This window comes from Salvelinus fontinalis, chromosome 1 (assembly GCF_029448725.1).
Source record: "Salvelinus fontinalis isolate EN_2023a chromosome 1, ASM2944872v1, whole genome shotgun sequence".
NCBI classification, from domain to species: Eukaryota; Metazoa; Chordata; class Actinopteri; order Salmoniformes; family Salmonidae; genus Salvelinus; species Salvelinus fontinalis.
Genome location: NC_074665.1, coordinates 52,089,104 through 52,112,681, shown reverse-complemented (window position 1 = coordinate 52,112,681; position 23,578 = coordinate 52,089,104). Strand labels below are relative to the sequence as shown.

Genomic DNA, 23,578 nt, shown 5'->3' with positions numbered 1-23,578 from the left:
GTTCTTGGTTAGTTAGGTTGGCTTTGTGCATGCTACCTGTGCTGTGAAAAATGTCTGTCCTTTTTTGTATTTGGTGGTGAGCTAACATAAATATATGTGTTGTTTTCGGTGTAAAGCATTTTTGAAATCGGACATGTTGACTGGATTCACAAGATGTTTATCTTTCATTTGCTGTATTGGACTTGTTAATGTGTGAAAGTTAAATATTTCTCAAAATATATTTTTTTAATTTCGCACTCTGCCTTTTCAGTGGAATGTGGGAGGAGTTCCGCTAGCGGAACCCCGGTGCCAGACAGGTTAAAGGGGCACACACGCACATGGAATTTCTTTGAGTTTTTATTTTCTGAGTTTTAATTAAACACATGAATTCTATTGATAAAGGAATGTTATAGGATCCTTGGATACAACATGTAGGAAATGTTTGACTATTTTTGTCATTTGTATAATATAGTAAAAACACACTTATATGAAGGGTTTTGGTATGACCTATGACCTCTATCATGACTTTCCATTGTGGCTTGATCACCCTCATTGGAAAGCCATTTGGATAATGAATGTATGGTCATTTGTAATACTGATTTGAAGGTAATTTGTGTAATTGAAACATATAGTTCTTAGCCATATTAACTAAGATTGCTTTAAGTCTATTTTCCTATGACCATATGGGTTAAATCATTTTTCTTTGTGGAGTTTTTGAGTTTAGTGATTTTATTTGATTAGGTTATTTGAAATTGTGTTTTATCTTTTGTACCAGTAGTAGTTTTGTTTTATACATTACTCTCATACTGAAAGATATGTGTTAAGAAAGTGGGGGAGGATTTGAGGTTTTGGATTGAAGTTTATACACCTTGCGTGATATGTGAAGGAGTGTATTGTATTGTTGTGTTTGTTCTGTTCTATTCCCGAGGGGATATAGGTCTAACTTCCTAATCCTTTGGCTCTATGATGGAGTTGACAGTGTGATGGGGAGTATAAGCCAATTTGAAAGAATAGTTTCAATAGAATGTGTGGATATTCTCTTTGAAATATGTTTAGAATTGTATTAAGAATAATTGGTAAAAGTAATAATTTATCATGTAGTTAATGAACTGAACTAAACTGTTGTTCTGATCTGTTCTTTCGAGGTTATCATGAAAAGTGAGATCAGATGGTATCTTAATGCATGGAAGAGATATTTGGACCGAACAGTGTGTGTACCTCAAAACCCCCTCTAACTGGCTGAAGAAGAGTGACAAAGGCGTTGAATAAGGCCCTGTCTGGACCACTTCTACCGGGAGAAGGGAGCCAAGCCAGAAATTGGTGTACAAATCCGATCTAAGCTATCAACTGCTTTTCTCTCATGTTTCTCTCAGGAGTGTGAGAGGAGTCCACGTGGAGTGAGCATGAAGAGAGATCTGTTCTAAACTTTTCTTATGTTGCTGATATACTGGTTGACGAATGGACAAGACATAATGAGTGGTAAAGGTGAGACATTGAAATTGGGACATTATCATGGGCCATCCACTTTGAACTGTAAAGTTATCTAAAGAAGAACGAAAAGGACGCCAGAAGAATCAGTGCCTGAAGGAGGGGGTTGGTCAACTGTGCCCAAAAAATTGTTTTAGACTTTTGGGGTATCAGGTTGATTGCAGAGGTCTACACCACGTAAAATTATAGTACAGGAGACAAAGCGCCGGATGCCTGGTCAGGACCCGAAAAGGCGAGTAGGAAAGCTGCCGTTACCGTCAATACTACTCGCCAACACTACTTGCCAACACAACGTGCAATCATTGGACAATAAACTAGACGAGGTACGATCACGAATATCCTACCAACGGGACATCAAAAACTGTAATATCCTATGTTTCACGGAATCGTGGCTGAATGACAACATGGATATTCCGTTAGCGGGATATACTCTGCACTGGCAGGATAGAACAGCACACTCCGGTAAGACGGGGGGGGGGGGGGGGGGGGGGGGGTCTGTGCATATTTGTAAACAACAACTGGTGCACGAAATCTAACAAAATCTCTAGATTTTGCTCGTCTGAAGTAGAGTATATTGTGATAAATTGCAGGCCCCACTACTTGCCCGGAGAGTTTTCAGCTATACTTTTCGTGGCTGTTTATTTATCACCACAGACAGATGCTGGCACTAAGACCGCACTCAGTCAGCTGTATAAGGAAAAAAACAAACAGGAAACCACTCATCCAGAGGCGGCGCTCCTAGTGGCCGGAGACTTTAACACAGGGAAACTTAAATCAGTTCTACCAAATTTCCATCAACATGTTAAATGTGCAACCAGAGGGAAAAAAATTCTAGATCACCTGTACTCCACAGACAGAGACGCGTACAAAGCTCTCCCTCGCCCTCCATTTGGTAAATCTGACTACAACTCTATCCTCCTGATTCCTGCTTACAAGCAAAAATTAAAGCAGGAAGCACCAGTGACTCGGTCTATAAAAATGTGGTCAGATGAAGCAGATGCTAAACTACAGGACTGTTTTGCTATCACAGACTGGAAATGGTTCCAGGAATCTTCCGATGGCATTGAGGAAAACACCACATCAGTCACTGGCTTTATTAATAAGTGCATCGAGGACCTCGTCCCCACAGTCACTGTACGTACATACCCCAACCAGAAGCTATGGATTACAGGCAACATTCGCACTGAGCTAAAGGGTAGAGCTGCCACTTTCAAGGTGTGGGACTCTAACCCGGAAGCTTACAAGAAATCCTGCTATGCCCTGCGATGAACCATCAAACAGGCAACGCATCAATACATGGCTAAGATTGAATCATTCTACACCGGCTCCGACGCTCATCTTATGTGGCAGGGCTTGCAAACTATTACAGACTAGAAAGGGAAGCACAGCCGCGAGCTGCCCAGTGACACGAGCCTACCAGACAAACTAAATCACTTCTATGCTCGCTTCGAGGCAAGCAACACTGAGGCATGCATGAGAGCATCAGCTGTTCCAGGCGACTGTGTGATCACGCTCTCCATAGTCGACGTGAGTAAGACCTTTAAACAGGTCAACATACAGAAGGCTGCGGGACCAGACGGATTACCAGGACGTGTGCTCCGGGCATGTGCTGACCAACTGACAGGTGTCTTCACTGACATTTTCAACATGTCCCTGATTAAGTCTGTAATACCAACATGTTTCAAGCAGACCACCATAGTCCCTGTGCCCAAGAACACAAAGGCAACCTGCCTAAATGACTACAGACCCGTACCACTCACGTCTGTAGCCATGAAGTGCTTTGAAAGGTTGGTAATGGCTCACATCAACACCATCATCCCAGAAACCCTAGACCCACTCTAATTTGCATACCACCCAAACAGATCCACAGATGACGCAATCTCTATTGCACTCCGCACTGCCCTTTCCCACCTGGACAAAAGGAACACTTACGTGAGAATGCTATTCATTGACTACAGCTCAGCGTTCAACACCATAGTACCCTCAAAGCTCAACACTAAGCTAAGGATCCTGGGACTAAACACCTACCCTCTGCAACTGGATCCTGAACTTCCTGATGGGCCGCCTCCAGGTGGTGAGGGTAGCTAGCAACACATCTGCCACGCTGATCCTCAACACTGGAGCTCCCCAGGGGTGCATGCTCAGTCCCCTCCTGTACTCCCTGTTCACTCACGACTGCATGGCCAGGCACGACTCCAACACCATCATTAAGTTTGCAGACGACACAACAGTGGTAGGCCTGATCACCGACAACAACGAGACAGCCTATAGGGAGGAAGTCAGAGACCTGGCCGGGTGGTGCCAGAATAACAACCTATCCCTCAACGTAACCAAGACCAAGGAGATTATTGTGGACTACAGGAAAAGGAGGACCGAGCATGCCCCCATTCTCATCGACGGGGCTGTAAAGCCTATTCCCCCTCAGGAAACTAAAAGCATTTGGCATGGGTCCTACAACATCGAGAGCATCCTGACTGGTTGCATCACTGCCTGGTACAGCAACTGCTCAGCCTCTGACCGCAAGGCACTACAGAGGGTAGTGAGTACGGCCCAGTACATCACTGGGGCTAAGCTGCCTGCCATCCAGGACCTCTACATCAGGCGGTGTCAGAGGAAGTCCCTAAAAATTGTCAAAGACCCCAGCCACCCCAGTCATAGACTGTTCTCTCTCCTACTGCATGGCAAGCAGTACCGGAGTGCCAAGTCTAGGACAAAAAGGCTTCTCAACAGTTTTTACCCCCAAGCCATAAGACTCCTGAACAGGTAATCAAATGACTACCCGGACTATTTGCATTGTGTGCCCCCCCAACGCCTCTTTTTATGCTGCTGCTACTCTCTGTTTATCATATATGCATAGTCACTTTAACTATACATTCATGTACATACTACCTCAATTGGGCCGACCAACCAGTGCTCAAGGCACATTGTCTAACCTGGCTATCTGCATTGTGTCCCGCCACCCACCAACCGCCAACCACTCTTTTACGCTACTGCTACTCTCTGTTCATCATATATGCATAGTCACTTTAACCATATCTACATGTACATACTACCTCAATCAGCCTGACTAACCGGTGTCTGTATGTAGCCTCGCTACTTTTATAGCCTCGCTAATGTATATAGCCTGTCTTTTTTACTGTTGTTTTATTTCTTTACCTACCTATTGTTCACCTAATACCTTTTTTGCACTATTGGTTAGAGCCTGTAAGTAAGCATTTCACTGTAAGGTCTACACCTGTTGTATTCAGCGCATGTGACAAATAAACTTTGATTTGATTTGATATCATATTCTCTTTTAAATGTTATGTGTTGGGAAATTCATCCACCAAGTTCGAGATTGATATATCTGTACAAATCTCTTTATTACATTTATAATTCATATATCTTTGAAAATAAATGATATTCTATCTGGTTTGTAATAACAAAATCTTAGCTGCCATAGAATCTGAAAGTCTCGTATTACTTGTCCTTTTTCTTCAGTGAAATAGACCAGAGGAGTTTTGACATCAATACATGTGGCCTACAGTATTCCACAAGAGTCAAAACACTTAACCCGCTGCCTGTATTGCCTTGTACCTTATCTCTCAGTAATTTATTTGAAATCATTATTTGAAAAGGCGATCATCTCTTCAGCTGCCCCAGATGTGTTGCGGGTACTAATTGAAGTTGAAGTCTCAAGCGTCATTCACTAAAATGAGCTAGCTCAAAAACCTATTCAACGCAACATTGATACTAGGACAGTGCATGACTGGTTGAATTTCTTTCGTATTCAGCCTTCTGACAGAAAATACAGGATTAAATATGTAATCATCTGTGATTAAATCACAGGATTATCTTCCTATGGGAGGCATATCTGTGAGTTTGGAGGTGATGCTGAGTCTGATCCATAGCCACAGATCCTGCTGCAGTAAAGGTAGATGTTTGTTGGAGCAGAGGGGAGGGGAGGAGGGGTGGACACTGTGCATGACTAACGCCCTGGCATTTCTTCCTTCATTGCCTTTTGTTTTGTCCTCTTCTGTTTAGACAAAACAACATTTTCAACAATACTTTTTCGATCTTGTCTCATCACTGCTACTCCCCAACGGGCTCGGGAGGCGAAGGTCGACCCATTCATCCGAAACATGATCTGCCAAACCGCGCTTCTTTTTTATTTATTTTATTTCACCTTTATTTAACCAGGTAGGCAAATTGAGAACACGTTCTCATTTACAATTGCGACCTGGCCAAGATAAAGCAAAGCAGTTCGACACATACAACAACACATAGTTACACATGGAGTAAAACAAACATACAGTCAATAATACAGTGAAAAATAAGTCTATATACAATGTGAGCAAGTGAGGTGAGATAAGGGAGGTGAAGGCAAACAAAATATATATATAAATAAATAAAAAATATAAAAAGGCCATGGTGGCGAAGTAAATACAATATAGCAAGTAAAAAAAAAACACTGGAATGGTTGGTTTGCAGTGGAAGAAGGTGCAAAGTAGAGATATAAATAATGGGGTGCAAAGGAGCAAAATAAATAAATACAGTAGGTAAATAGGTAGTTGTTTGGGCTAAATTATAGATGGGCTATGTACAGGTGCAGTAATCTATGAGCTGCTCTGAAAGCTGGTGCTTAAAGCTAGTGAGGGAGATAAGTGTTTCCAGTTTCAGAGATTTTGTAGTTCGTTCCAGTCATTGGCAGCAGAGAACTGGAAGGAGAGGCAGCCAAAGGAAGAATTGGTTTTGGGGGTGACCAGAGAGATATACCTGCTGGAGCGCGTGCTACGGGTGGGCGTTGCTATGGTGACCAGCGAGCTGAGATAAGGGGGGACTTTACCTAGCAGGGTCTTGTAGATGACCTGGAGCCAGTGTGTTTGGCGACGAGTGTGAAGCGAGGGCCAGCCAACGAGAGCGTACAGGTCGCAGTGGTGGGTAGTATATGGGGCTTTGGTGACAAAACGGATGGCACTGTGATAGACTGCATCCAATTTATTGAGTAGGGTTTTGGAGGCTATTTTGTAAATGACATCACCGAAGTCGAGGATTGGTAGGATGGTCAGTTTTACAAGGGTATGTTTGGCAGCATGAGTGAAGGATGCTTTGTTGCGGAATAGGAAGCCGATTCTAGATTTAACTTTGGATTGGAGATGCTTGATGTGAGTCTGGAAGGAGAGTTTACAGTCTAACCAGACACCTAGGTATTTGTAGTTGTCCACATATTCTAAGTCAGAGCCGTCCAGAGTAGTGATGTTGGACAGGCGGGCAGGTGCAGGCAGCGATCGGTTGAAGAGCATGCATTTAGTTTTACTTGTATTTAAGAGCAATTGGAGGCCACGGAAGGAGAGTTGTATGGCATTGAAGCTCGCCTGTAGGGTTGTTAACACAGTGTCAAAAGAAGGGCCAGAAGTATACAGAATAGTGTCGTCTGCGTAGAAGTGGATCAGAGACTCACCAGCAGCAAGAGCGACATCATTGATGTATACAGAGAAGAGAGTCGGTCCAAGAATTGAACCCTGTGGCACCCCCATAGAGACTGCCAGAGGTCCGGACAACAGACCCTCCGATTTGACACACTGAACTCGATCAGAGAAGTAGTTGGTGAACCAGGCGAGGCAATCATTAGAGAAACCAAGGCTGTCGAGTCTGCCGATGAGGATGTGGTGATTGACAGAGTCAAAAGCCTTGGCCAGGTCAATGAATATGGCTGCACAGTACTGTTCCCTATCGATAGCGGTTAAGATATCTTTTATGACCTTGAGCGTGGCTGAGGTGCACCCATGACCAGCTCTGAAACCAGATTGCATAGCGGAGAAGGTATGGTGGGATTCGAGTTGGTCGGTAATCTGTTTGTTGACTTGGCTTTCGAAGACCTTAGAAAGGCAGGGTAGGATAGATATAGGTCTGTAGCAGTTTGGGTCTAGAGTGTCTCCCCCTTTGAAGAGGGAGATAACCGCAGCTGCTTTCCAATCTTTGGGAATCTCAGACGACACGAAAGAGAGGTTGAAAAGGCTGGTAATAGGGGTGGCAACAATTTCAGCAGATAGTTTTAGAAAGAAAGGGTCCAGATTATCTAGCCCGGCTGATTTGTAAGGGTCCAGATTTTGCAGCTCTTTCAGAACATCAGCTGACTGTATTTGGGAGAAAGAGAAGTGGGGAAGGCTTGGGCGAGTAGCAGAGGGGAGGGCAGTGCTGTTGACCGGGGTAGGGGTAGCCAGGTGGAAAGCATGGCCAGCCGTAGAAAAATGCTTATTGAAATTCTCAATTATAGTGGATTTGTCGGTGGTGACAGTATTTCCTATTTTCAGTGCAGTTGGAAGCTGGGAGGAGGTGTTCTTATTCTCCATGGACTTTACAGTGTCCCAGAACTTTTTTGAGTTTGTGTTGCAGGAAGCAAATTTCTGCTTGAAAAAGCTAGCCTTGGCTTTTCTAACTGCCTGTGTATACTGGTTTCTAGCTTCCCTGAAAAGTTGCATATCACGGGGGCTGTTCGATGTTAATGCAGAACGCCATAGGATGTTTTTCTGTTGGTTAAGGGCAGTCAGGTCAGGAGAGAACCAAGGGCTATATCTGTTCCTGGTTCTAAATTTCTTGAATGGGGCATGCTTATTCAAGATGGTGAGGAAGGCATTTTTTAAAAATATCCAGGCATCCTCTACTGACGGGATGAGATCAATATCCTTCCAGGATACCTCGGCCAGGTCGATTAGAAAGGCCTGCTCGCTGAAGTGTTTCAGGGAGCGTTTGACAGTGATGAGTGGGGGTCGTTTGATCGCTGACCCATTACGGATACAGGCAATGAGGCAGTGATCGCTGAGATCTTGGTTGAAAACAGCAGAGGTGTATTTGGAGGGCAAGTTGGTTAGGATGATGTCTATGAGGGTACCCGTGTTTACGGAATTGGGGTGATATCTGGTAGGTTCATTGATAATTTGTGTGAGATTGAGGACATCAAGCTTAGATTGTAGGATGGCTGGGGTGTTAAGCATGTTCCAATTTAGGTCGCCTAGCAGCACAAGCTCTGAAGATAGATGGGGGGCAATCAGTTCACATATGGTGTCCAGAGCACAGCTGGGGGCAGAGGGTGGTCTATAGCAGGCGGCAACAGTGAGAGACTTGTTTTTAGAGAGGTGGATTTTTAAAAGTAGGAGTTCAAATTGTTTCGGAACAGACCTTTATTGTAAAACAGAACTCTGCAGGCAATCCTTGCAGTAGATTGCAACACCGCCCCCTTTGGCCGTTCTATCTTGTCTGAAAATCTTGTAGTTAGGGATGAAAATGTCTGAATTTTTGGTGGTCTTCCTAAGCCAGGATTCAGACACAGCTAAAACATCTGGGTTGGCAGAGTGTGCTAAAGCAGTGAACAAAACAAACTTAGGGAGGAGGCTTCTAATGTTAACATGCATGAAACCAAGGCTATTACGGTTACAGAAGTCATCAAAAGAGAGCGCCTGGGGAATAGGAGTGGAGCTAGATACTGCAGGGCCTGGATTCACCTCTACATCACCAGAGGAACAGAGGAGGAGTAGGATAAGGGTACGGCTAAAAGCTATGAGAATTGGTCGTTTAGAACGTCTAGAACAGAGAGTAAAAGGAAGTTTCTGGGGGCGATAAAATAGCTTCAAGGAATAATGTACAGACAAAGGTATGGTAGGATGTGAATACAGTGGAGGTAAACCTAGGTAATGAGTGATGATGAGAGAGATATTGTCTCTAGAAACATCATTGAAACCAGGTGATGTCATCGCATATGTGGGTGGTGGAACTGAGAGGTTGGATATATAGTGAGCAGGGCTAGAGGCTCTACAGTGAAATAAGCCAATAAACACTAACCAGAACAGCAATGGACAAGGCATATTTACATTAAGGAGAGGCATGCTTAAACGAGTGATCATAAGGGTCCAGTGAGTAGAGGTTGGTTGGGGTCACGGCGATCCAGACAGCTGGCCGGGTAGCTGGCTATCGGTAGCAAGATAACATAGGATGGAGGTCTGTTTTTTATTTTTTTTTATTTTTTATTATTATTATTATTATTTTTTTTTTCACCTCGTTCGTTTCCGTCGGTAGATTAGTGGGGTTCCGTGTGGTAGAGGGGATCGATCCAATTGGCAAAATAGATATAGTGACCCAAGAAAAAAATGAAAAAAATTGTCCGGTATATTTATTTAGATAGCAGCCGATAAGACAGCTAATAATTAGCAGATGGGTATTCAGAAACGTCGCAATGGAAAAGCCTGTTGAAACCACCTCGGACAATTACGTCGGCAGACCAGTCGTGATGGATTGGCGGGGCTCCGTGTCGGCAATAAAGGGTCCAGTCCAATTGGCAAAAGAGGTATTGTAGCCCAAGAATTCGCAGGTAGACCTCTTCGGCTAGCCGGCAGATGGGCCTAGCTCGAGGCTAGCTCAAGGCTAACTGGTGCTTGTTTCGGGACAGAGGTATTAGCCAGTAGTAGCCACTTGGTTGCAGCTAGCTAGCGACGATGATCCGGTGTAATTGTCCAGAGCTTGCGTCAGGAATCCGGTGATGTGGTAGAGAAAAAGCAGTCCTATATTCTCTGGGTTGATATCGCGCCTGCAGACTGGCATGTATTGGCCCGAGCTGAAGCTGGCTGGTGTCCGAGTTAAGGGTGAAGACCGCAGCAGTGGCTAACTGACTACTAGCTAGTAGCTAGTTATCTGGCTAGCTTCTGACTGGGGTTACGGTTCTAAAGTATAAAAAAAATTGCAGATCCGTACCGCATTGGGTGAGGCGGGTTGCGGGAATGTATATTCAGTTCCAAGATGGAAAGTGAAATTAAAATATATACGAAATGTATACAAAAAATACGAGGACTATTTACGCGGGACAAGACGGGACAAGACAAACACACGTCCGACTGCTACGCCATCTTGGCAACTCTCAACACCTGCCTAGCCGCACCAATGTGCCGGAGGAAACATTGTTCACCTGACGACCGAGGTCAGCCTGCAGGCGCCCAGACCGCCACAAGAAGTCACTAGAGCACGATGAGCCAAGTAAAGCCTCCCCCCCCGGCCAAACCATCCCCTAACCCGGGAAGTGCCTTAGACCGCTGCGCCACTTGGGATGCCAATACAGTACTTCTTTATGCAACAGGGATCTTATGTTTGTTTTCGGTAACACTTGACACCCAGCGTCATAACACATTATGACACCTACATAAGAGTGTCAAAACCCACATGTATTCAATTGTGTTTCTGCCCTAGCACTACACATCTGATTCAAATTATCAACTAATCACCAAGCTTTGCTAATTTGAATTAGTTGTGTAGTGTTAGAGAAGAAAACAAAATGTGAGGACCGAGTTTGGGAAATGCTGGTCTACACACATAGGCCTATAATCATGATTGAAATTCCCGATCACCCATCCATCTGCATTAGGGGGGCTTCCTCCCGTCTGATGCAACATAACTGAAACAGATTGAGAAATCTAGTGCACACTGCATTGCTAATGGCTGCGAATGAAAGACGTCTCTGTGCTGCTGACCCCTCCATGTAACAAGAACATGTCCCGGCTCAAGCAAAGAGATGGGGAGGACAGTTCAATATAGAGACGCTCTAAGGCATCAGTCAAGTCCAACCTCATCCTATTGATTAACTGTTACTCAGGAATAGAATGAAAGAGTTGGCATGGTGAGGATGGCTTCAATCCAAGTAGTCATTGCACAGTATGAAGGATTTCATATAGTATATTCTCTGGCCAATGTATTGCCATAATTTTGCATATTTTCAGCAACTTCATGCACAACTATTCTGCTAATAAAATGAATGATTGTTGTATTACTTTTACAGAATAGTATCTTAGAGTTTGACCTACTCATTATTTTAGCTGTGCTGGACACTCAGTCAGATTGGCAAATGGTCATTTCCAAAGATGACAACAGGTCATGGGCCAATTTTGAAAATGAACACAATAAGCATGCTTTTGTGTTAGCTCCTCACACTTTTAGAAAATAGCGTCCCAAAAGGGTTATGGGGCTGTCTCCTTAGGAAAACCGTTTTTGGTTGCAGGTAGAAACGTTTTTGGTTCCAGGTAGAACCCTTTTGGGTTCCACGTGGAAAGGGTTCTACATTGAACACAATATTGTTTTACCTGGAACCAAAAACGGTTCTTTAAATGGGACAGCTGAAGAACCCCTTCAGGTTCTAGATAGCACTTTTTTTTACAAGAGTGCACTGTATTTCACATGATTATTTCACCACTTGTAATTCCATGGCATTAACTAAGGTGAAAGTCCAGAGCAAATGACACGGTGATGGGCAGGATAATATCCTTGAGTCACTATCTACATATCGCTGTCTGAAGGAATGTTACTGCTGAATATCTGATGCTCTTTGCTCAGTTAACCGTCCATTCTGATAGAAAATCAAATGATATCAAGGGAGGGTTACAGTTTACTAATGATTTGTAAATGCGTTTGTAAGAATAACATTGACAAGATAAATTATTTTGAACAGGGGTATTAAAATGTTATATGAATATAATTATGATTTATAGATTATTTACTATTCATTAAGAAATGCCTTATAAGTGATCTATCATAACTCTTACCCATGTTACTTGCGTTTGAAAATGTAATATACTAATAACGAATTGCAAATTATGAACACATAATTGGTCTATTAATGGCGTATTAATGACAATACAAAGTGTGGACATAGTTAAGGTCCCCAAAGACTGCTCTGAGGAAAAATAAATACAATGGCTAAGTTGATTTGAAAGTGTAGCCAACATTTTTTGACAAAAATTAAGCAGCCTATATGCATCAATATTGGTCCAATGGAGTGCATCATTAACAATGGATCAGTATGTTTTAAGGGCTGTTCCTTATTAAAATATGACTAAAATAATTTCTCATTTTCTATGTTATCCAGAGACTAAATTCCCCTAAACAGTAAGTCACTTCAAATTGAAATATAATCATGGTAAATATGTTCCAATCATTATTTTTCTATCGTGGTTGAGATAATGTGGAAGAAAGCACATGGGAAATATAGCCCCTCTCTTTTCTCTCCTATCATGACTAAATCTAACGGCCAGCTCCTCCTCAGCTCCTCCTCCTGCATCGTTTGCGTCATTACTTGTTTGAGCACTTCTTCGCGCACCGTATCAACCTACGTTCCCGAAACGATTCAACAGATAATAATCAAACCCTAAAAAGTATTCTATTATCTACAAGACACAATTCAAAGCCGACTAACTTAAACCAAGGATGGAGGCAACCGTACCCGGCTGCTGCCCTTATTGTTACATTGCTATGTGGATGTGGCTCTTTACCCTAACTTCCACCCTGGACTTGATCAAAACGGAGATAAGGTGCATTCCATCATGTCAACTCCCCGGTATCAAGCCGGCTCCCCGGGAACTCTCTGAAGTGGTATTTGATCCACTTGGAAAAGTACCAGAGGGTGAAATTGTTGGGTTTGCAGAGAAGTCACCACGTTGTCACCCCTTTAATGGCAGATGTAAAGATGTTAAAGTTGCGGAATATTTAGCGCGCGTCTCCGGTGATGGGGAGGTCATTTCAGTGCGTAAATCCGACCAGCCCTTTGCAAATAAATCATACAGCCGTGGATTTGAAAAACGTCAGCGCATGGAGAAACTTTCCAGTTCTGAGGAGCTTTATCAGCATCAAAGTGGCTCGGGCATAAATATTCAATCTACCACCCTCAATAAAGTATCCGACAAGAACACTAGACATAATAAAATGTATTGTTTTGGAAGAGAAAATAGACTTACACGACATGAATTATCAAAAAACAAGGTTGGAGCAAGTTTTAGGAGCCGTGGAAGGAGACGAAAGCGTAGCTTCCAGACGGCTGAGAGCAGAGCAACTTGGTCCGGATTCCGATGGAACAGTGAAGATGCCTCAACCTCGGGGCAACATGATGAGTTGAAACTCATTAGTTCTACATTCGCACTCACCGGGGATTCAGCTCATAACCAAGCCATGGTGCATTGGTCTGGCCAAAATAGCAGTGTAAGTCAAACTTGGCAATGATGATTGCACCCTTGCATTAGCCTATAGCACATTGCATAATCGTTTTGAATGTATAACAATTAGCCTATATTTTCTGTATTTTAAAATGGTAATTTAGGTGGTGGACTTGGTCTTCTGAACGGTCTATAACATGTCGTTAAGTTGTATTGTGTACGCATCTAGTTCAAATCCTGGAGCTTGGTTTAAATTGTGAGGCATTGGAAGACCATGGGCACTGATAATGCCCTGGCAGTGCAGACCAGTGCAGCAGGCCATTTAATGACAGAATGCTGAAGAGCTGGATTGTGGAAATTGTAAACACACTCACAAAAACACAGGACTGCCATGTTCAATTAAAACCACATGCTTTCAATGGGTTTCAAGTCCACAGACTCAAATGGTCTAAAAACATGTTGATTTTGTGGCCAATATTTCTTTGTACCCTTACAAAAAGAGATTGTCGTTTTGAAACTGCAGTAAAAGTGCAGTAACTGCAGTTGATTGTGGTATTTTGGATGCAGTAATTGAAGAATAACTGCAATGTACAGTACTGCAGTTAAAATGCATTTATACTGCACTCTAACTTTTCATTTATTTATTTATTTTATTTCACCTTTATTTAACCAGGTAAGCTAGTTGAGAACAAGTTCTCATTTACAACTACGACCTGGCCAAGATAAAGCAAAGCAGTGCAACACAAACAACAACACAGAGTTACACATGGAATAAACAAGCGTGCAGTCAATAACACAATAGAAAAAAAGAAAGTCTATATACAGTGTGTGCAAATGGCGTGAGGAGGTAAGGTAATAAATAGGCCATAGTAGCGAAGTAATTACAATTTAGCAGATTAACACTGGAGTGATAGATGAGCAGATGATGACGTACAAGTAGTGATACTGGTGTACAAAAGAGCAGAAAAGTAAATAAATCAATATGGGGATGAGGTAGGTAGATTGGGTGGGCTATTTACAGATGGACTATGTACAGCTGCAGCGATCGGTTAGCTGCTCAGATAGCTGATGTTTAAAGTTAGTAAGGGATATGTAAGTCTCCAGCTTCAGCGATTTTTGCAATTCGTTCCAGTCATTGGCAGCACAGAACTGCAAGGAAAGGCGACCAAAGTAGGTGCTGGCTTTGGGGATGACCAGTGAGATATACCTGCTGGAGCGCGTGCTACGGGTGGGTGTTGTTATCGTGACCATTGAGCTGAGGTAAGGCAGAGCTTTACCTAGCATGGACTTATAGATGACCTGGAGCCAGTGGGTCTGGCGACGAATATGTAGCGAGGGCCAGCCGACTAGAGCGTACAGGTCGCAGTGGTGGCTGGTATAAGGGGCTTTGGCAACAAAACGGATGGCACTGTGATAGACTGCATCCAGTTTGCTGAGTAGAGTATTGGAAGCTATTTTGTAGATGACATTGCCGAAGTCGAGGATCGGTAGGATAGTCAGTTTTATGAGGGCAAGTTTGCGAGTGAAGGAGGCTTTGTTGCGAAATAGGAAGCCGATTCTCGATTTGATTTTGGATTGGAGATGTTTGATATGAGTCTGGAAGGAGAGTTTACAGTCTAGCCAGACACCTAGGTATTTGTAATTGTCCACATATTCTAGGTCAGAACCGTCCAGGGTAGTGATCCTGGTCGAGTGTGCGGATGCGGGCAGCGAACGGTTGAAGAGCATGCATTTGGTTTTACTAGCGTTTAAGAGCAGTTGGAGGCCACGGAAGGAGTGTTGTATGGCATTGAAGCTCATTTGGAGGTTAGTTAACACAGTATCCAAAGAAGGGCCAGATGTATACAGAATGGTGTTGTCTGCGTAGAGGTGGATCAGGGAATCACCCGCAGCAAGAGCGACATCGTTGATATATACAGAGAAAAGAGTCCGCCCGAGAATTGAATCCTGTGGTACCCCATAGAGACTGCCAGAGGTCCGGACAACAGGCCCTCCGATTTGACACACTGAACTCTGTCTGCGAAGTAGTTGGTGAACCAGGCGAGGCAGTCATCTGAGAAACTGCCATTGAGTCTGCCAATAAGAATACGTTTATTGACAGAGTCGACAGCCTTGGCCAGGTCGATAAAGACGGCTGCACAGTATTGTCTTTTATCGATGGTGGTTATGATATCGTTTAGTACTTTGAGCGTGGCTGAGGTGCACCCATGACTAGCTCGGAAACCGGATTGCACAGCGGAGAAGGTACTGTGGAATTCGAAATGGTCAGTGATCTGTTTATTAACTTGGCTTTCGAAGACTTTAGAAAGGCAGGGCAGGATGGAGATAGGTCTATAACAGTTTGGGTCTAGAGTGTCAACCCCTTTGAAGAGGGGGATGACCGCGGCAGCTTTCCAATCTTTGGGGATCTCACACGATACGAAAGAGAGGTTGAACAGACTGGTAATAGGGGATGCAACAATGGTGGCGGATAGTTTCAGAAAGAGAGGGTCCAGATTGTCTAGCCCAGCTGATTTGTACGGGTCCAGGTTTTGCAGCTCTTTCAGAACATCTGCTATCTGGATTTGGGTGAAGGAGAAGCTGGTGAGGCTCGAGCAAATAGCTGCGGGGGGTGCGGTGCTGTTGGCCGGGGTTGAGGTAGACAGGAGGAAAGCATGGACAGCCGTAGAGAAATGCTTATTGAAATGTTCGATTATCATGGATTTATCGGTGGTGACCGTGTTACCTAGCCTCAGTGCAGTGGGCAGCTGGGAGGAGGTGCTCTTGTTCTCCATGGACTTGAGAGTGTCACTAAACTTTGTGTATTTAGAGCTACAGGATGCAAACTAGCCTTTGCTTTCCTGACTGACTGTGTGTATTGGTTCCTGACTTCCCTGAACAGTTGCATATCGCGGGGACTATTCGATGCTATTGCAGTCCGCCACAGGATGTTTTTGTGCTGGTCAAGGGCAGTCACGTCTGGAATGAACCAAGAGCTATATCTGTTCTTAGTTCTACATTTTTTGAACTGGGCATGCTTATTTAAGATGGTGAGGAAATTACTTTTAAAGAACGACCAGGCATCCTCGACTGACGGGATGAGGTCAATATCCTTCCAGGATATCCGGGCCAGGTCAATTAGAAAGGCCTGCTCGCAGAAGTGTTTTAGGGAGCGTTTGACAGTGATGAGGGGTGGTCGTTTGACCCCGGACCCATAGCGGATGCAGGCAATAAGGCAGTGATTGCTGAGATCCTGATTGAAAACGGCAGAGGTGTATTTAGAGGGCAAGTTGGTCAGGATGATATCTATGAGGGTCCCCATGTTTACGGATTTAGGGTTGTACCTGGTGGTTTCCTTGATCATTTGTGTGAGATTGAGGGAATCTAGCTTAGATTGTAGGACTGCTGGGGTGTTAAGAATATCCCAGTTTAGGTCACTTAACAGAACGAACTCTGAAGATAGATGGGGGGTAATCAATTCACATATGGTATCCAGGGCACAGCTGGGAGATGAGAGGGGTCTATAACAGGCGGCAACAGTGAGAGACTTATTTCTGGAGAGATTCATTTTTTAAATTAGAAGCTCAAACTGTTTGGTCATAGACCTGGAAAGTATGACAGAACTTTGCAAGCTATCTCTGCAGTAGATTGCAACTCCTCCCCCTTTGGCAGTTCTATCTTGACGGAAAATGTTGTAGTTGGGTATGGAAATCTCCAAATTTTTGGTGGCCTTCCTAATTTAGGATTTAGACACGGCAAGGACATTAGGGTTGGCGGAGTGTGCTAAAGCAGTGAGTGAAACAAACTTAGCGAGGAGGCTTCTGATGTTAACATGCATGAAACCAAGGCTTTTTCGATTACAGAAGTCAACAAATGAGAGTGCCTGGGGACACGCAGGGCCTGGATTAACCTCCACATCACCCGAGGAACAGAGGATGAGTAGGATGAGGGTACGGCTAAAGGCTAGCAATGCTGGTGGTCCAGTGCGTTGGGGACAGCCCAGATTTTTGGCCGTGGTAGAATAGATTCAGGGCATAATGTACAGACAGGGGTATGGTGGGGTGCGGGTACAGTGGAGGTAAGCCCTGGCACTGAGTGACGATAAGAGAGGTTGCATCTCTGGACATGCTGGTTATACTGGGTGACTAAAGAGGTATCTGAGGCATGTAGAATGGGACTAGGGGCTCCGCAGTAAACTAAAACAATGATAACTATCTTAAACAACAGTATACAAGGCATATTGACATTTGAGAGAGACATAAAGCGAGGCATAAAGCAATCACAGGTGTTGATTGGGAGAGCTAGCTAAGACAACAACGGGTAAGACAACAACAGCTAATCAGTTAAGACAACAACAACAGGTAAAATGGCGATGAATGGGCGGAGAGGGTTGGTTAACTTCACACAGGGACTGAGTTCGGGGCTAGGGCCAACAGATAAACAAAAGAAAACAAAGTGGAGTACCATGATAAATGAACAGTCCAGCAGGCATCAGCTATGTATTTAAGTGATCATATGGGTCCAGTGAACAGCAATAGCTGGAACAGGGAAGCCGCGGGGTAGTCGTTGCTACGCTAGCAAGCGGGAGACACGCCATTTAAAGTTAGCAGGCCGGGGCTAGTAGAAGCGTCTGCTCCAACGTCGGATGGAATTACGTCTGCGGACCAGTCGTGGTGGTCTGGCGGGGCGTCGTGTCGACAAAGGGACCGGGCCAGATGGCGAAAGAGGTATTGTAGTTGTAGTCATTTTGTTTGATAGCCGGGAGATCAGCATGGCTCAGGGCTAGGTTCGGGGCTGGGTCACTCGGTGGCAGCTAGCTAGCTGTGATGATCAGGAGTAATGGTACAGGGTTTACGGCAGGAATCCGGCGTTGTAGTGGAGAAAAACAGTCCGAGGCTGGTAGGTATTATACAGGCTAAAAAACGTCTGGTGCCTGTGCAGAGGGTAAAGGCCGCTAGCAGTGGCTAACAATGACTAAATAGCTAGTAGCTAATTAGCTGGTTAGCTTCTGATGGCTAGCTCCTGATATAGGTTTTGGCTATAAGGTCTAAAGTGGTTTAAAGGTCTAAAGAGTGAGGTGGGTTACCGGAAGGTATATTTCATTTAAAAATCGTAAAGAGATTGAAAAATAAATTGAAATATATACAAAAAAAGACGAAAAATACAAAAAGTAAATGAGAGGACGACAAACCACATCTGCACTGCTACGCCGTCTTGTGGGGGGAAAAACAACCTGCAGTTACACCGCAAAGTTACTGCAGTAATAAAACTGTGTTCTTTTGGACACAGTATTTGCAGCATACTCCAGTTATATTGCACTCTAACTGCAGTTATAATGCAATCTTCTTTCGTAAGGGTGGATTTTGAGGTGAGCTTGGGGTTATTGTCTTGCTGGAAGAGCCACTTGTGACTAAGTTTTAGCCTCCTGGCAGAGACAACCAGGTTTTTGGTTAAAATATCCTGGTACTTGGTCAAGTTCATGATGCCTTTAACCTTAACAAGTGCACCAGGACCAGTGGAAGGAAAATTGCCCCGTAGCGTCAAAGTTCCACCACCATATTTTACAGTAAGTATGGGGTTATTTTCCCGTACCCTCAGAGCAACCTCAATTTGTCGGGGCATGGACACTACAAGGTGTTAAGGCGTTCTACAGGGAGGCTGGCCCATGTTGACTCCATTTCTTCCCACAGCTGTGGCAAGTTGATTGGATGTCCTTTGGGTTGTGGACCATTCTTAATACACACAGGAAACTGTTGAGCATGAAAAACCCAGCAGCGTTGCAGTTCTTGACACAAACCGGTGCGCTTAGCACCTACTATCATACCCTGTTCAAAGGCACGGAAATATTTTGTCTTGCACGTTCCCTCTCTGATTGGCACACAATCCACATTCCATGTCTCAATTGTCTCAAGGCTTAAAAATCCTTCTTTAACCTGTCCCTTCCTCTTCATCTACACCGATTGAAGTGGATGTTAGAAGTGACATCAATAAGGGATCATTGCTTTCCCCTGGATTCACCTGGTCTGTCTATGTCATGGAAAAAGCAGATGTTCTTAATGTTTTGTATATTCAGTGAATAGCGTAATTCACTACACATCTCATTTATATAATTTATGTTTTACATAATTCTTACATACTTTATTGTTCTCATATGTGTATCCTTTTCAGTTGCATTCAGCATTGGATTTAGTATTTATTATTCATTAGGATCCCCAATTAGATCCTGCCGAGGCAGCGGCTACTCTTCCTGGGGTCCAAACTGAAAACAACATAACAAATAAAATACATAATATGCATGAATATACATACATAGCACTAGATTTACATTACAATTTAGTTATTCAGCAGACACTCCCATCCAGAGCGACCCACAGCTAGTGCATTCATCTTAAGATCGCCAGGTGAGACAACCACATATCACAGTCGTATCCCAACCACGTGTCACATACAGTGCATTCGGAAAGTATTCATACTCCTTGGCTTTTTCCACATTTTGTTACGTTACAGCCTTATTCTAAAATGGATCAAATAGTTTTTTTACAAAATTAATTTACCAAATTCTTTGCTCTTCTGCTCACCTGAAGGAGAAACGTGTCACGCAATTTGCAAACTTTTCAAGCACACAAAGAATATGAGATTTGGCTTTGACTTAGGTGTTTGTTAGTGGGGAGAGAGTACTTGTCCCCCTAGATTTTGCGATTTTTGGGACTTGGTATCCGTTTTTGTGTTTCCTAAAAGCGAACTACTTTCTGCTCTGCTTGTGAAGCTAATGTTGCCTTGCTTGAGTAAGATAGCCAGTTGTAAGAGTAAGTTCAAAAAGGCTAACAAACCGAGTTTGAACATCTGAATGTGCCCTACGGCATGTGATTTCACAATGAAAATTAAAGATACTGTCGTGTTTGCCTGGGGTAGAAACACACCCAGGAGGTTTTTGCTCGGACCAGTTCGTGTGACCATTGTCTCCGGCTGGGCTCAACTTCCATTGCGTGGACTTTGTGAGAAAGATTTGAGCTGCTGGCGAGGGGTTTTCCGGTGAAGTGACCTCAGGAAGGGTTGTCTGAGGCCGAAAGAAAGCAACAGTGGTGGTCGGAGTTGATAGGGGTGTAATCCCAGCCGAGTGAGGCCCAACCTAGTTTCTCTGGCAGTGTTCAGAGTCTGAATTCAGGGGATGCTATACTATCCCTGGTTAGCTCTGGAGGGTTCCTCCAGGTTTGGTGGAAGGAATTGGCCTCCTGTTCCTGCAGTGGTAAAGCGTCACTTAACCCCGTTTAAAGATTATGCAGATGAGCTAAAGGCATCCTGGGATTCCCCTCATTAAGCCAGGCTGGTTCTACCATGTTATGGTGAGTTCATGAATGTAGAGGGTATGGAGGAGATGGGGCTCATTTGCATAAAACTGGCGAGTTACTTAGCTCCAGAGGCTAACAACGGGGCTAATCCTAGCATGATGCTTCCGAATAAACAGTGCTGGTTCTCAGCGGATCAGCTTGACAAAGTGTACCAGGCTAAGGGAGTGGTTCCTAAGAGGGACAGGTGGATTTATTTAGATGAGCCAGTTTCACCAACAAGGTTGTTTGGCTTGGCTATGGAGTCCTTACAGGCCTGTTTTGAAAAAAACAAACAGGATGCAGCTCTATGGGTTCTTTACCTTCGTGAGGGCAGCTCAGCAGTTCTAGAGGTGTGAAGGAAATGGTCCAGACCAGAGATGGGTTGCCCTGGGCCAGGGGGCGGCTTCAAGGTCAGTTTTTGACCATCTTGGTGCTTCTGGGCATGGGCGGACATCTTGGCACAAACGCCATGCTAGGTCATAGCAGAGACCGGTGGAAGCTGATTCTTCTGCAGCAAGGGGGAAGGAGCAGACCTTGCGATCCTAGCAGAAGGCCCTGCTCCCTATTCATTTACTGTGGCAACAATGCTCCTACATGGCTTGGTCATTTGGGGTAAGTTACTGTTGCCAAAGTCCCCAAACCCGGTGTGGGCCGGGTATCAGAATGGCGGTACCAAGGTTCCTCTGTGTTCAGGGGTATTGAAAGTGTGGTATTGTCCAGGTGTGGGCATAATAAACATAATTCCTTCCTCACATTCAGACACAAAGTTGTCAAGAGTGGTGGATATGAAAACAAGCATGCCCCGATTTCTTTTTTTAGCACAGTCCTCAAGGTGGTGCACTGTCCCTTCCGGAGATAATGTATGGTCATTCACCATGGGTGATGAGGACAGTGACAAGGGGCTACAGTCTGCAGTTTGCTGTGCATCCTCCTCCTTGTCAAATCAAATCAAATATCAGTAATATCTAACAAGTAATCTAACAATTCCCCAACAACTACCTAATACACACACATCTAAAGGTGTGCATGAGAATATGTACATGTAAGTATATGGATGAGCGATGGCCGAGCGGCATAGGCAAGGTGCAATAGATGGTTTAAAATACAGTATATACATTTGACTTGAGTAATGTAAGATGTGTAAACATTATTAAAGTGGCATTATTTAGAGTGCATTGTATAAAGTGATTAGTGATCCATTTATTAAAGTGGCCAGTGATTGGGTCTAAATGTAGGCAGCAGCCTCTCTGAGTTAGTGATTGCTGTTTAGTATTGAGAAACATGAGATAGAAGCTGTTTTTCAGTCTCTAGAAGCTGTTTTTCTAGAAGCTGTCTCTCGGTCCCAGCTTTGATGCACCTGTACTGACCTCGCCTTCTGGATGGTAACGGTGTGAACAGATAGTGGCTCGGGTGGTTGATGTCCTTGATGATCTTTTTGGCCTTCCTGTGACATCGGGTGCTGTAGGTGTCATGGAGGGCAGGTAGTTTGCCCCCGGTGATGCATTGTGCAGACCGCACCACCCTCTGGAGAACCTTGCTGTTGAGGGCAGTGCAGTTGCTGTACCAGGCGGTGATACAGCCCGACAGGATGCTCTCGATTGTGCATCTGTAAAAGTTTGTCAGGGTTTTGGGTGACAAGCCAAATTTCTTCAGCCTCCTGAGGTTGAAGAGGTACTATTACACCTTCTTCACCACACTGTCTGTGTGAGTGGACCATTTCAGTTTGTCTGTAATGTGTACGCCGAGGAACTTAAAACTTTCCACCTTCTCCACTGCTGTCCCTTCGATGTGGATAGGGGGGTTCTCCCTCTGCATTTTCCTGAAGTCCACGATCATCTCTTTTATTTTGTTGACGTTGAGTGAGAGATTGTTTTCCTGACACCACATTCCGAGTGCCGTCACCTCCTCCCTGTAGGCTGTCTCGTCGCTGTTGGTAATCAAGCCTACTACTGTTGTGTCGTCTGCAAACTTGATAACTGAGTTGGAGGTGTGCATGGCCACACAGTCGTGGGTGAATAGGGAGTACGGGAGGGGGCTGAGCACGCACCCTTGTGGGGCCCCAGTGTTGAGGGTCAGCGAAGTGGAGATGTTTCCCACCTTCAACACCTGGGGGCGGCCCTTCAGAAAGTTTAGGACCCAATTGCACAGGGCGGGGTTGAGACCCAGGGCCTCCAGCTTGATAATAAGCTTGGAGGGTACTATGGTGTTGAATGCTGAGCTATAGTCAATGAACAGCATTCCTACACAGGTATTCCTTTTGTCCAGATAGGATAGGGCAATGTGCAGTGTGATGGCTATTGCGTTGTCTGTGGACCTGTTTGGGTGGTATGCAAACTGAAGTGGGTCTAGGATGGCCAGTAAGGTGGAGGTGATATGATCCTTGACTAGTCTGTTAAAGCACTTCATAATGACAGAAGTGAGTGCCTTCTTGAGTACAGGAACAATGGTAGCCATCTTGAAGCATGTGGGGACAGCAGACTGGGATAGGGAGGGATTGAATATGTCCGTAAACACACCAGCCACCTGGTCTGCGCAAGATTTGAGGACGTGGCTTGGGATGCTGTTTGGGCCAGCAGCCTTGCGAGGGTTAACACGTTTAAACATTTTACTCATGTCAGGCACGGAAAATGAGGGGGTGGGGGGGCACAGTCCTTGTTAGAGGGCCGCAACGGTGGCACTGTATTATCCTCAAAATGGGCAAAGAAAGGGTTTAGTTTGTCTGGAACCAAGAGCTCGGTGTCCGTGACATGGCTGGATTTCTTTTTGAGGGTCCGTGATTTCCTATAGACCCTGCCACATACGTCTTGTTTCTTTGCCATTTAGTTGTGACTCCACCTTGCTCCTGTACTGGCATTTTTCTTG

General features: G+C 44.4%; 1 protein-coding gene across 2 annotated transcripts in view; it reads left to right on the top strand.

The window, feature by feature from the left end:
* Positions 1–12,561: 12,561 nt before the first annotated feature.
* LOC129857438 (VPS10 domain-containing receptor SorCS1-like) overlaps positions 12,562–23,578 on the top strand; it is an 89,444-nt gene continuing 78,427 nt past the window's right edge. For both annotated transcript variants that reach the window (XM_055925697.1, XM_055925687.1), the window contains exon 1: positions 12,562–13,455. In XM_055925697.1, the coding sequence (XP_055781672.1) occupies positions 12,688–13,455 (768 nt within the window). In that variant the 5' untranslated portion in view covers positions 12,562–12,687. The remainder of the gene's footprint in view (positions 13,456–23,578) is intronic.